The 13,111-nt window shown below is 40.7% G+C and overlaps 1 protein-coding gene across 2 annotated transcripts in view; it reads left to right on the top strand.

Moving 5' to 3' along the window:
- Positions 1-13,111, top strand: part of cntn5 (contactin 5) — a 99,077-nt gene that overhangs the window by 64,483 nt on the left and 21,483 nt on the right. For both annotated transcript variants that reach the window (XM_079272616.1, XM_079272615.1), the window contains exons 8-11: positions 905-1,007; positions 5,358-5,539; positions 9,037-9,173; positions 9,333-9,462. In XM_079272616.1, the coding sequence (XP_079128742.1) occupies positions 905-1,007; positions 5,358-5,539; positions 9,037-9,173; positions 9,333-9,462 (552 nt within the window). The remainder of the gene's footprint in view (positions 1-904; positions 1,008-5,357; positions 5,540-9,036; positions 9,174-9,332; positions 9,463-13,111) is intronic.

Below are 13,111 nucleotides of genomic sequence, written 5' to 3'. Positions count from 1 at the left end.
TGCCGGCCATTTGTCTTGCTGATCACGTGGCCGAGCACTGGATGTGGTCCGCTGTGTTTTGCTGGGGATTCAGAAAGGTGCCGTGGGTTAGCAGCATGTCGGTTCATCGGCGGCGCTCACGTGCAATGATTGTGTGTACATTCTTTTGTAAAGAGTAAAAAGCTCATGCAGTATTGTCGGCAAACTCCCATTTAATAAGACCGATAATAGCAATTAGACCCCAGATGAAGGTGTTTCTCCTTTGTTACTCCAAATGAGCTCGATGCCGATCTGACACATCGTTGAATGTAAATGAATATAAATGGCCGCCTGGACGTACGGATGAACAAACAAAGGAAAGCGCGTCCTCCGGCAGTGACTTGGAGCCGGGGTGTTAGTCATAGCGGCACTTAGCGAGACCGATAACACGGTATCACTTGTGTCCTTCACAGTGTGTTTGTAGAGCGGCTTACAAATTCTTGGAGACAATGCACTACTTCACCCTGTTGTCACTGGAGAGTACGCGTTAGTGCATCATCTTAATGGTCTGTTTTTGTGACACCGTGTAGATGGCGATATGCTGCCTATGCAGAATCATGACTGGATTTTCCAACAACATAACAAAGATTAAAAATCTGTTTTGGTATAGCAAAGACGTATGATTGTTGCTCTGTATTTGGGCTTCATCAGTATTAATAAACAGTGTTTAAAGCAAAGGTGGATGTGCCAGTTTCTTATCATAAAAACAGATACCGGGGCAAATCACTGCGCCCAGTCTCTGTGTAGCTCGCTGCAAGAAAAGACAAAGATGATGATGGGGAAAAAGGAGGGCGGTAGGGAGGGAAGTTGGGGGGGGGGGGGTAAGTAGCCGTTTCAATCTGCTTGGTTCTAATGTCTGCAATTCCTCCTTCCTAACCTTTTCCAGGTGTCATGGGTGAATATGAGCCCAAAATTGAAGTGCATTTCCCTACATCCGTTCTGGCTGCCAGAGGAGTCACTGTCAGGCTGGAGTGCTTTGCTCTGGGGAAGTAAGTAAAGAAAGAACATATTGCACACATATGGGCATGTTGTTTATTGCTGCAGCATCATATTAATCACCATGCAAAGTATCATGCTCTGTTGCTGAGCGATCCTTTTGATAACGCTCCTTGTGTTTCTCCCTCTTCTTTAAATTGCATTATTCCATTACCTGAAAGGGGACCAGGCGTATCTTGTCTTCAGGCGGGATGTTAAGTGAGTGTGGAGAAAGTGCAGCACCGCAGCTCTGCTGTTAGATGGCATGTTAGTGCAGCGGTGGGGGGGGGGGGGGGGGGGGGGGCTGAATAGGGAATTCCGCCCAAGGGCCCCATGTGTTCTCATAATTGAGAGCCCAAATGTATCTGTGTTTCCTGGGTGCTTTCAGGGTCTGTTGTGAATGTAGGAAGGCAGGGTTACATCTATGGTGAGATGAAGTTGGCAATAGTTCTCTGCCAGGAGGGAAAACAGACTTTTGTCCAGAGACTTCAATCCAAACCACTTACCACAGTTACTAAAGTTAGCATGCAGGCTCTATGGAAAAATATATATATAAAACAAATGAATAACAACATTGTGTATATATATGTATATATATATATATATATAGTGGTGTTTGACATTACAAGGGATCATTTTCAATGTACAACATCATCTTTTATCACCCCTACTCCATTTTGTTGATTCCCATCTGCAGTGCAAACAGTCTCTAATCTGCAGATGACTGAGAACCTCATAATTGTTTTCTTTGATTTCAATCAGTTATCCACATTATGGTAAGTCCTTTCCTAAATAGATAGACACTGCATTTTAATCTCACACCTCTCAGTATTTCCCATCAAGCTGAGCAGGAGTGTTTGTGGATGCTCGTACTGTACTAACAGTCCTCGCTCTGTGCTTCCATCAATGAAACAATTTGTGCGTGATGGCTTTCAGTCAGACAGTGATGGTGGTGACTTACCCTTTTACATACTGTGGTGATGAATGATTTATCAATGCCTCCCTATTAAGAAATGCCAGTCTTTATATGGCGCCGAAAGTGAAGTTGAAGTGGCTTTTGTTCTCCTGTTGTTCAATATCGATGATGGCACCACTAGCTGGGACGGGACAGAGCAGCTCTTTGTGTGTGAATGCCAGAGCTCCTTGATGTGATTGTCTGTTGTGATATTTACCAGTGACACGAATTTGTAGGCCACAGTCAAGGGCAAAGAGAACAGTGAGACGATACCGATGGAATAGTCCAATAGTTTGCTATCGTGACTTGTGTGTGAAAGTGGATTCACTGTAGAACGATAACCCTTGTTTGAAATAGGAGCTTCATTAGCACTTTCCTATTTGGGGGAACGCGTCTTTTATGTCTTCGTTAATTGAAATAATACGCGGTGTTCTCATTTACATGTTGGTTTGATTATTGTTCAGCCTCAGTAAACAAGGTGATGTACAGCGACTGACATGATGCATAACAAAACAAAGGATGAAATAATCGCCATATACATTCTAATAATAACATCTCTGATAATTTAAAGATTAAAAGATGATGATGTGCTCGCTATAGATTTTCAAACAACACTAATTCAATTGAAAACTTTTGGATTCACAGTCGGATTTCCAAGGCACTCTGGGAAGTGCAGTGCTTTTAGCTGCTTTCATTTCAGGGGATATTGGAGTATGTAGTTCAAAAGGCCTTGCACATTCGATGGGTTACACATTCTCCCACTCATTTCCACTTAAAATACAATATGTGGTGGAGGCTTTCATCCAAATTGCCTGACAGGAGTGGATATACTTTTAGCTTCAGTGACCCCAGAGGGAATCAAACTCTTGAAACACTCGCAGTTGCGTTCCTCTTTGAGCAATGCTGCACCACAAGGACCACATCGTCAGCAGTAACATAGAGTGTCTCTTAATGACAACACGTTCCATACTCCTGGTACGATGGTTAATGTTTTCCAGAGACACTTTTAGCTCATATAATACAGGTGGAATGTGGCTTTAGAGTCTCCTTATGAAGTAGTGTAGCATTTCCCAGAGGCACTAAAACATTGAGAGCTTAGCAAATGAGCTAAATGCTGGAATAACATCCAGATTGTAATGATCTGAGGCAAACCAATTCCCCTCTATATTTTGGAATTAGCTTTAATTTTCAACCTTTATTATCAAACAAGATGAGGGCACAGCAATTGTGTGGAATGCTAATTAACAGCGTGCCTATGGGCACATTCCTAAATTGAAAACACCTTAGATAAACTCTGGTTTTAGGGTATGAAATACTCAGTGTGCACACTCTCTGATAAAATGGACATGTCCTCAGCTTCTGAGTTCAGGAGTCGGTGCCAGCAGTTTGGTACAGAAGGCACTGCCAGGCAGAGGTTCTGCTTTCTAAACTAGACTGTGGACACGTACTGGTTCATTATTCAGCCTCCGAACAGAAACCCTGCCACAGATACACCCTCATGTTCCAGCCCCTCGAGGTCTCTATAGATTTGCTCTGTTCTGCGGCTGGTCGAGAATTTATTTGGAGCAAAAGGTCTCTTGCAAAATCCTCCATCAATAACATATCCGGAAGGGCTCCAAAACAGCCGCATGTCATATGCATGAGTACTGATTCAATCTGTTGATGGCATATGTGGTTCTTACACCCCCACAGGGGCCTTGAAATAAAAATGCCAAGTCCTGACAAATGGACCCTCGTTAGACCGCAGATATTTGATTTTACCTCAGGCCCCAGATGTTGCCCCTGGTAACCATACTGCATTTGGGAGGATATTTGGTGTTGATACACCACATCGGTCGATACCAAGTGACGATCCTATACATGTGTGTTTTTCATATGAACATCATTTTCAACAAACAAACAGGAAGTTAAACAGGTCATCATTGTTTCTCCAACATATATTATGCGTTGCTATAATAACATATAACTCTTCAAACAACTGTATTTATTCAAGTTTAATGCAAGAAACACAATTCTACAAGCTGTTGAAGACATTTTACTGTTGTAATTTACGCCCCAATACTAATTTTTACTGATAAGAGCTTGAATGCATCACGTAACTCAATGCAACCTCAGTAAACGTTAGCAGTTAGCGCTGTTATTTAGCCATCCCACCGGCTGCTGACGGCTAACATTGACTAGCTCTCCTAATGCTGATTTCAACACGGTGTTGTCGTTTACCATGTAGCCTTAGGGATTATACTTTAAGGGATTAACTGGAATGCTTGTTACATAAATAGAAATCACTGTGACTGTCTATGAATGTCATACATCATCCTAAATGTTGCATTAAGTAACTGCCATGCTTTGTCTGTGAAACTTTGCATCAAGACACTTTTTAGTGATCGGACTTTGTGCCCAAATTCTTTGAGAAGAAATGCTTTGTTAAACACAGAACATGCTCGGAATCCTAATCTGAGTCCATTGCAGCCAAGAGCACTTTAATGTCCTTGTGAATTTAGAGCGGATAAAAAAGCTCAGGGATGTAACATTTTCATCTCGATTAAATGATTGATGGGTTCACCGGAGGTTTGTATGGTGTCACATTTCCATCTTTCAGACACCTGTCAAATCTAGTTGTCATACACGAGCACTGCTGATACTGAGCGCATGGTCTCTCTCTCTGCATACGCAAGTCATCTGTCACACGGATCTATAGGGCAAGCCGTGAATAAACAGGGATGGATGACATCGCTTGAACACCAATCATAAAAGAAATCTCCTTGGCTGTTCATAGGCTGAGTTGAATCTCGTCCCTTGTCCCCCTGAAGCCCGGCTCTAATGTGCGGGTCGTCGGGTACAGTAAAGTTGTCACGTGTGGTCAGAAGGTCAGCAGTTTACCTGTGGAGCAGAACCAACATTAAATACTGGTCGTGGTGTGTCAATACATAATCACAAGTTAAGGACCTTCTGGAGGCAGCAGGACATCTCCGATGTTTGTTACAGTGAGACGTTATCATTTCAAAATATCCCTTGTTCGGCAAATAAGAATTATTATTATTGAATACCCTGATGGTTATTGGTTTAATTACTCATGTAGTCAGGAAAAAAGTTTGAAAATACCCTGAACAATGTCCAAAAGCCAATATTATTGTCTTTAATTGACTAATGTCCAAAACTCAGGTAAGTTAACTTGATTAATGAATAAGTGAATGGAGGTTTAGGCAAAGATTGCACCTGTAACAGTTCACTCAAATCTGTAAAAGGTGTGAATTAAATTTTCTCGGTCGAGAATCTATCAAGGACATGAAAATAGATAGTAATTTCAATTCTTCTTATTATTATAATTACGGTGTAATATATACATAACCTGTTCTTATGTTCTTATGTTACACTGTCCCAATATAATCCCACTCTTCTGTCCTCGCAGTCCAGTGCCAACAATCACATGGAGGAAGATCAATGGCAACATCCCCAAAAAAGCAAGACTTCGGAAGTCCCAGGCTGTGCTGGAAATTCCCAACATTCAACTGGAGGACTCGGGCACCTACGAATGCAAAGCTGAGAATCCGAGAGGAGGCACTGCTTTCAAAGGACACCTGCAGGTCTACAGTGAGTCCAGGCATGCTCTCACTCGCTGTTCATTCGTTCATCTTTTACTTTTGGTCAGCCGTCAAACATAAGATAGGAGCACAAGTGTTGCTGTGTTGCATTCCAGGAATATCGGTGTGAACATTGTAGTCTGAACAACAAATACACTTCATTTTTTTCGGGGGCTATTTTTGGTCGTTCTGCACCGTTCCCATGTATTATTCATCAGTCCAGAATTATACATCCACGGCAGACAATCCAAAAGCAAGTGTGCGTCACCTCAACGAATGAGCTGATTCTTTTACTGTGGTTCCCTCAAGCAAGATGTTTTTTAGCTGTTTCAAAATGACCTTAACGGCTTCTCTGCTCGTTGTTTTAACAGTCTGCTGCGGCTTTTTTTCAAAGATGTATTGTATTACTCTCGTGGTTACATCCATGCCTTTGGTGACTGCTTTATATGAATGTGCTGAGTTTCAGTAAATCTGTTTATATTAGATAACAAATTAATTATAGAATCCTCAGTTGTTGGGAATACCTATAGGACCAAACCGTATTTATTTATCGATACTAACATTGTAATGTTCTCATCTTTTATCTAATGCAGGTATACACTATAATTATTCATTTTACCAAATACAGGCTTATCAACAAAAAACATGGAGCTTTGTGTGCCCGGGGATTAGATATCAGTTCCAGTGCAGACCTCGCTGAAAGAACAGTTTTTAGTTTACCAGTAAGCGCGCTGAATTACCACTCCATTATCATATACTTATCTATGAGGGTGGGTGTCCTCCATTCCTCTCTGTCTGTGCCGTGTGCACAGGACCAAGATAATGGACTGCCTCAGCCTTGGTATAGGATACATTTCCAAAGCCCTGCACTTCTTGGCAACCTCCATTCTGTTGACATCACAAGGGGAATAGGGAGCTAATTTGTAGTAGCCTCACGCTAAATGTAATTTACACAGGTCAGCTGGAAGTTTGAACTCACATTGTGAAGGGAGACCTTCCTGACCGTAATCATTCAATCAAACCACACACACAAAAAGAAGCATTCTACCCAAGGTGCCATATGCAAAGATTAGCAAAGAACGTGCTTGGCATGTTACTGTAGCAGCTCAGTGACGGGGTTTCCTTCTTCTTCTGCACTCAGTACAAGACGTACACCACGATGCAACACATTGACCCTAAAATAATATCACGTCTTTATCAAAAATCGTGTAACTTGTCCCAAGAACTACAGTCAACACAAATATATATATATATTTTTAAGTGCTCAGTATTACACCTTCATTACAACATACAACAGTTGATGTCGCCGTATACATACATTGATGTGTCATTTGGGTGTAAAAGCATATTAGAACAAAAAGTACAATATAAAGGAGATTAAAATAAAAAGAAAACAGGGCTTGAGTTAGTGGCTAAATAATTAACATCCCTCCCCCAACATAAGACTGACAGAGTGATCCAGCCCCAGCAAAAGGTCCTTGTTAATTTCATATACTTGTAAATGTACAGGAACTGGAAAATGCACAACCATGTGTAGTATAGGATCCAGCAGATAGAAAGAGACTACAAGATGAAAAGAAAATGCATCCAGCCTGTACAGTGCTCAGATCTTGAGTAGTGACAGATGTGCAGTCGGAGAGGAACCGTGGACACAAGCGAGTAGGCTACACACAGAGGAAAAAAGAAAAGAGAAAGAAATCTGCTTGGTTAAGGGACCTGCTTGGTTATAGGCACCTGCCAGGAATGGCAGGTGCCTATCTTGCCTTTGCCACGGACCAGCCATGCAGCGGAAGGAGAAAAAAGGAAAATGTTCATGAACATGATACAAAGAGCGTAAATGCGATCCACACGTGAGAACAATGCAATATCCCATCAGTGACAATCTCCCCTGCATTGTCTGTTAACATTCAAAAGAAAGTGAATCATTGAATCCAATTTATTGAATGGGTTGCTGTTCTCAATGAGGGTTTGTCTGGATGGTGGTGCTTGTTGGTCTTGACTCGAGGTGTGCTGGTAAACAGGTTACTGTATATTCGTAATCCTGGTCTCCAGAAACAAATCTTGAATGTTTCGGCAGCACATTCTCACTCTCAACTTGTTAAAAAGATGCTTGGTTCTCCCGCTCTAGTTGCCCCATTAGAGTGGACATGTCCGGGACAGCATGTCAGTATCTGCTGGTAACTTGCATTGTGTCTTCTTAAAATAAGCCTCTGTGTTCACAGGAAACATACAAGCATACAACCTCTTTTCAAAATAAACTTCCAACGTAGGTTTTCTTAGTTTTTAGGTTTACTTAGGCAACACAAGTACTTGGTTATGTTTAGACAATACAAGTACTTGGTTAGGTCCAGACAACACAAGTACTTGGTTATGTTTAGACAATACTAGTACTTTGTTAGATTTAGACAACACAAGTACTTGGTTATGTTTAGACAATACTAGTACTTGGTTAGATTTAGACAACACAAGTACTTGGTTAGGTTTAGACAATACAAGTACTTGGTTATGTTTAGACAATACTAGTACTTGGTTAGATTTAGACAACACAAGTACTTGGTTAGGTTTAGACAACACAAGTACTTGGTTATGTTTAGACAATACTAGTACTTGGTTAGATTTAGACAACACAAGTACTTGGTTAGGTTTAGACAATACAAGTACTTGGTTATGTTTAGACAATACTAGTACTTGGTTAGATTTAGACAACACAAGTACTTGGTTAGGTTTAGACAACACAAGTACTTGGTTATGTTTAGACAATACTAGTACTTGGTTAGATTTAGACAACACAAGTACTTGGTTAGGTCCAGACAACACAAGTACTTGGTTATGTTTAGACAATACTAGTACTTGGTTAGATTTAGACAACACAAGTACTTGGTTAGGTTTAGACAATACAAGTACTTGGTTATGTTTAGACAATACTAGTACTTGGTTAGATTTAGACAACACAAGTACTTGGTTAGGTTTAGACAACACAAGTACTTGGTTATGTTTAGACAATACTAGTACTTGGTTAGATTTAGACAACACAAGTACTTGGTTAGGTTTAGACAATACAAGTACTTGGTTAGGTTCAGACAACACAAGTACTAAATTAAGGTTTAGACAACACAAGTACTTGGTTAGGCCTAGAAAAATCCTTTATTTAATGTCTGCTTGTGAGCCTGTGCATTTTCCTTCAGTTATTTAGGGTTAAAGAGCATAAGAGAGGATCTGAAAAAATGAAGTCTTATTCCCAGATACATTGCGTGATTTATGAATTATTTATGTTAAGTGCAGGAGCAATACAAGTCAGCGCGTCTAGGGTGGATTCAAGGATTTTTTTTTAAGGACAAATAATAGTGGGATACAAAAAAGCATTACAACATCCACTTTCTTAACTACAACCTCTTACATTGTGTGTTGACTGCGTATTTGTGCATTGCCTGTTTCTTCTCCTCTACGTACAGGTGTGTTTCAAGGATACATTACTTATTCTAGATTCTTTTTTTTTCTATGTTCCAGCCCTCCCTCAGTGGGTCAGGATGATTAATGACACCCAGATGGATAGTGGAGAGAAGCTCCAGTGGGAGTGCAAGGCCATGGGGAGGCCCCGGCCCACCTATCACTGGCTTCTTAATGGTCTGCCCTTGACATCCCAGGTACCTACCGTACTACACTGTGCCCTCTCCTTTTGTTGATTGCACCATGAAACATCTGAATGATCCTTATGAAACTACACATCCACGATATATTCTTAATGATGTGCAGTGTATCTATATTTAGATAGGTTGTCTGTTGATGCATTCTTCTTGTTACAGGGCCGAGTTGAGATAATGAACGGAGAGCTGACTATTCACAGAGTGCAGCAGGCGGACTCAGGAATGTACCAGTGTGTCGCAGGAAATAAGTACGGGGCCATCTACTCTAACGCCGAACTCAAGATTTTAGGTAATTATACATGTGGTTTATAATTTAGAATAGACAAAACATGGCATTAAAAGAAAGGTTTGTGTCATTTTCATGAGGCAGCCTTTACTTTCGGGCAAACTCATTTCTTGATTCTCTGCAAACGTTGGAATCGCAGACTAGAGTATTGGCAGCTGAATAAGGTACTGGATGATAGGTAAGGGAGATTGAAATGCAAGTGGGGAACACTGAACTGTGAGATGTGCTGATTGCCAATCATGGTCCCTGATTTAACCTGGGCAGTGGACGGCATGAATAAAAGGACTCTTATAGTTATATTCAATGAGGTGTCTGCCTGCATCAAGTTGAGGAGGGTCTGGAAAGTTGTTTGTGATATCAGAGGAGAACGGAAAGCAATGACTTGTAGGTATAGATTTGTACTAATGGGGAGCAAACACTAAAAGAGAGACATCAATGGTTTCTTTGATGGAGTTTAATGACTCCATTAGGATCTTATCTCCGCTCTAGCCTTCGTCATCAATGCACAGCCTACACCACAATCTTCACTACACAGAAAAAAACCAAACCTTCGTTTCGGGTTTGACTTCCATCAGGTATTTGTTATCAATTGTGAAGTCAAATAAATCCATTTTTTCAAGTTTTGTACTTACGTACAGATTCGAGGTACTACATTAATCCGACAGTTTTAAAAAATATATGAAAATGTACAAGTACAGCTGAAAGGTTTAGTCTATTGACCCTTCACTAAGCCCTGCCCCCCTCTGTGGAGCCCACACTGTCACTCACTGCACTCCCTGCATATATGCTTTCAAATTATTGTCAAAAAAACAAAAGTAATTCCCCAGAGAAGCAGACAGAAGGGTCTACAATATGCGATTGAAGGATATATCCAGCATGTTAAAGTGATACAGCAGTGAAAACTGTTCATAAAGATTAAAGACAGAAGCTAAAGCTACAGATCAGTGTGAAAGTGAACCACCACATCACCTGGTGATCCAGACTGAAGACAATCAAATTACAATAACAACACTGTTTATTAAAATGGCAAAGCAGAATGTGTACACATTCAGTGTACCTTCAGTAGCTAGCGTAGCATAGAAGTGCTAACGCTAGTTAACGAATACTCTGCTAAAGTTAGCTCTACAGCTTTTAACATGTAATAGCATCGTTTTAGAAACATGTATCTGCTTCCGAACTCAAGAGGTAAAGAGTATCACTGTTACTCTGCGTTTTACCATGATTACCTCCAAGTCCACAAACACAGCCTGAAATGGAATTCCGAAACAATTGCATGAGAGTCTATGGAGCAGAGCTGCTGGAGGTTGGCTGATGCTACGCTACGATTGGCCAGTCTGTTTTCGAGAGGCAGGATTTAGTGAAGGGTCAATTCATTGAATTCATTTTAAAGCAAAAATAATTTTCTGATTCCAGCTTTACATATTTTACATATATTACAAGTTACTGCTTTTCTTTTTAATTATTTTAATGTATTAATTTAATGATATCATGCAAATATGATATTATTTGTCAGGAGGGGGTATTTGAAGGGGGGTATTTTTCTGATTTATATATATATATATATATACTTATATATTTTCACCAAAGTAACATTTTGAATGCAGGACTTTTGCTTGTAACAGAGCATATTTTTTCAGTGTAGTACTTCCTCCATTCCTTAACTCACACATTGTAAAACATCTTCATTTTTTCAAATGAATATTTCTCTTCCTTTTTCTAAAGGAAGTCGCATGTACTTGAGAATCTAGGGACACTAAAAGCAAAGGAAACTGCTCTTCAGACTAACGCACGAGGCTTCAGGCTGAGTGCACAACAGTCATACTGAATGGCCGTCCACTGTTCTGTGTTGATGCACTATTTTCTCCTTGTCATCTTCTATACTGGGACACATCTGGTGACACCCATCCCCAGAGGGACACTTTGATTCACCGTCCGTGTGGCATGCCCCTTTTTTGAGGGGGAATGTGTGGCATTTTGAAAATCTTATTGGAAATGTACAAAGGTTTTTGTGGAAGATCCATGGAATGTTTTGTCCCTACGCCCCATCCGTTTAAAACCTGTGAAAAACGACCACTTTTTAGTTCATTTGACTGCAACGCGTTGCCTCTAAGCGTGAGAAAGTCTCGTATTTAATTCGCTTTTCATGAGCTGATGCTGATGAGGAAGTTTCTTTGCCTTCCTTAGAGTCACAGTCACAATGATGATGTTTGGAAGCTGGTGATGAATGCTTTCATAACTACACCCTCCAGGCATGTCTTCCCAGTGACCTGTGCTCTGTGGAGATGTCCACAAGCAAACACTATCAGGACAGATTACATCGCTAATAACAGCCTGCAGATGAGTGATCACTTGAGGCTGCACGGGTGCAGCGGCTGCCCTCACCCCTTCTGATCTTGTCCCAGATCCGGCTCTTCTGGGAGGGTGGCGGGTGAAGCAATAAGGGTACGGCTGCCACCAGGCAGCCGTACCCTTTTAGCCGTTATTTTGATCCAAACAAATACACACAGCAACTGCTCTGTTTTCCGCTGCTTTCCGTGTCTAGAGGGACCTCTGCCACTCAGGCAACTACTCAGCCTCAAAAACACAAGTGTTGCTGGGACAGGGGTCAGCCGATAGCTACAGATGTGATTGAATTGTCATTGTGTATAATGTCACCTATAAAGCATCATTCGGGATTAGAATAATCACAGCTGACAAAGCCTTGCAGCCTCCAGATGGCCTTGATGTGCAACACAGCCGTATACCAGTACCACGTCTGCTTTGGGGCCTGAAGCCTTATTTAGACCATTAGTGCCTAATTCATTCTCTGGAGCGAGCCATGATTGTTAAAAAAACACGTTTGTTATTCACTCACGCAGCCTGGTTAAATATGGGTTAATACTGTTTTCATAAAAGCAGTGCGAATCACCCGAGCATGTCATCATTAAGATGACAATTACTAAGTAATTAGACTGAACAACACAATGTGTATTCATAGAACTGTTGTGGATACTGAATTAGCACATAATTAAGACAACGTATGGGGCGCTATGCAGTATATAAAAGCATGTTTACATAGAAGCGTGCTTTTGTTATACTTCACGTGGAAAATCTAGTTATTACTTTTAAACAAATTAGCATTTTGATTGAGCATTTTGAGTCATGATGTGTCAGTCTAAGCCCTCCAGCATTTTTCAGATAATGACTTTGAAATGTCACAGTTGAAGACGTGTTATTACGTGTTTTACGTTTGTAAATGCATTAACTGCACAGTTAAGGAAAAGCCACTTTAAAAAGGTTTGTTTTACCACAAAATCACACAAACGGAAGCCCGTCGAGTCGTGTTCAGATGCTATTTGGGCGTTCAGCAGAAACACGAAGATCCCATTGGTGTCCTTTTCCCTTGAGCAGGTGGCATACGATATGATTAGCTTATGGTAGACTCTGTGCTGAAAACAGGTTTTCAGACAAGGCAGCATTGTCTTAGTTTTAGTTTGTGTGACGAGAAAAAAACTGAGCCTGTTATCAGGAGTCATTTGATTCAGCGTTTGTTCTGAAGATAGATCAATATTTGTACACACATTACAAATAAAATGCTCGTAATGTCTTTTAACATGAGCTCAACTGATTTTAAAGACACTTTACATGCTTGTTTCAACAAGAGTGGAAATGT

The sequence above is a fragment of the Melanostigma gelatinosum genome, assembly GCF_949748355.1.
Source record: "Melanostigma gelatinosum genome assembly, chromosome: 7".
In the NCBI taxonomy this organism is placed as follows: domain Eukaryota; kingdom Metazoa; phylum Chordata; class Actinopteri; order Perciformes; family Zoarcidae; genus Melanostigma; species Melanostigma gelatinosum.
This window is presented reverse-complemented; position numbering and strand designations above follow the sequence as displayed.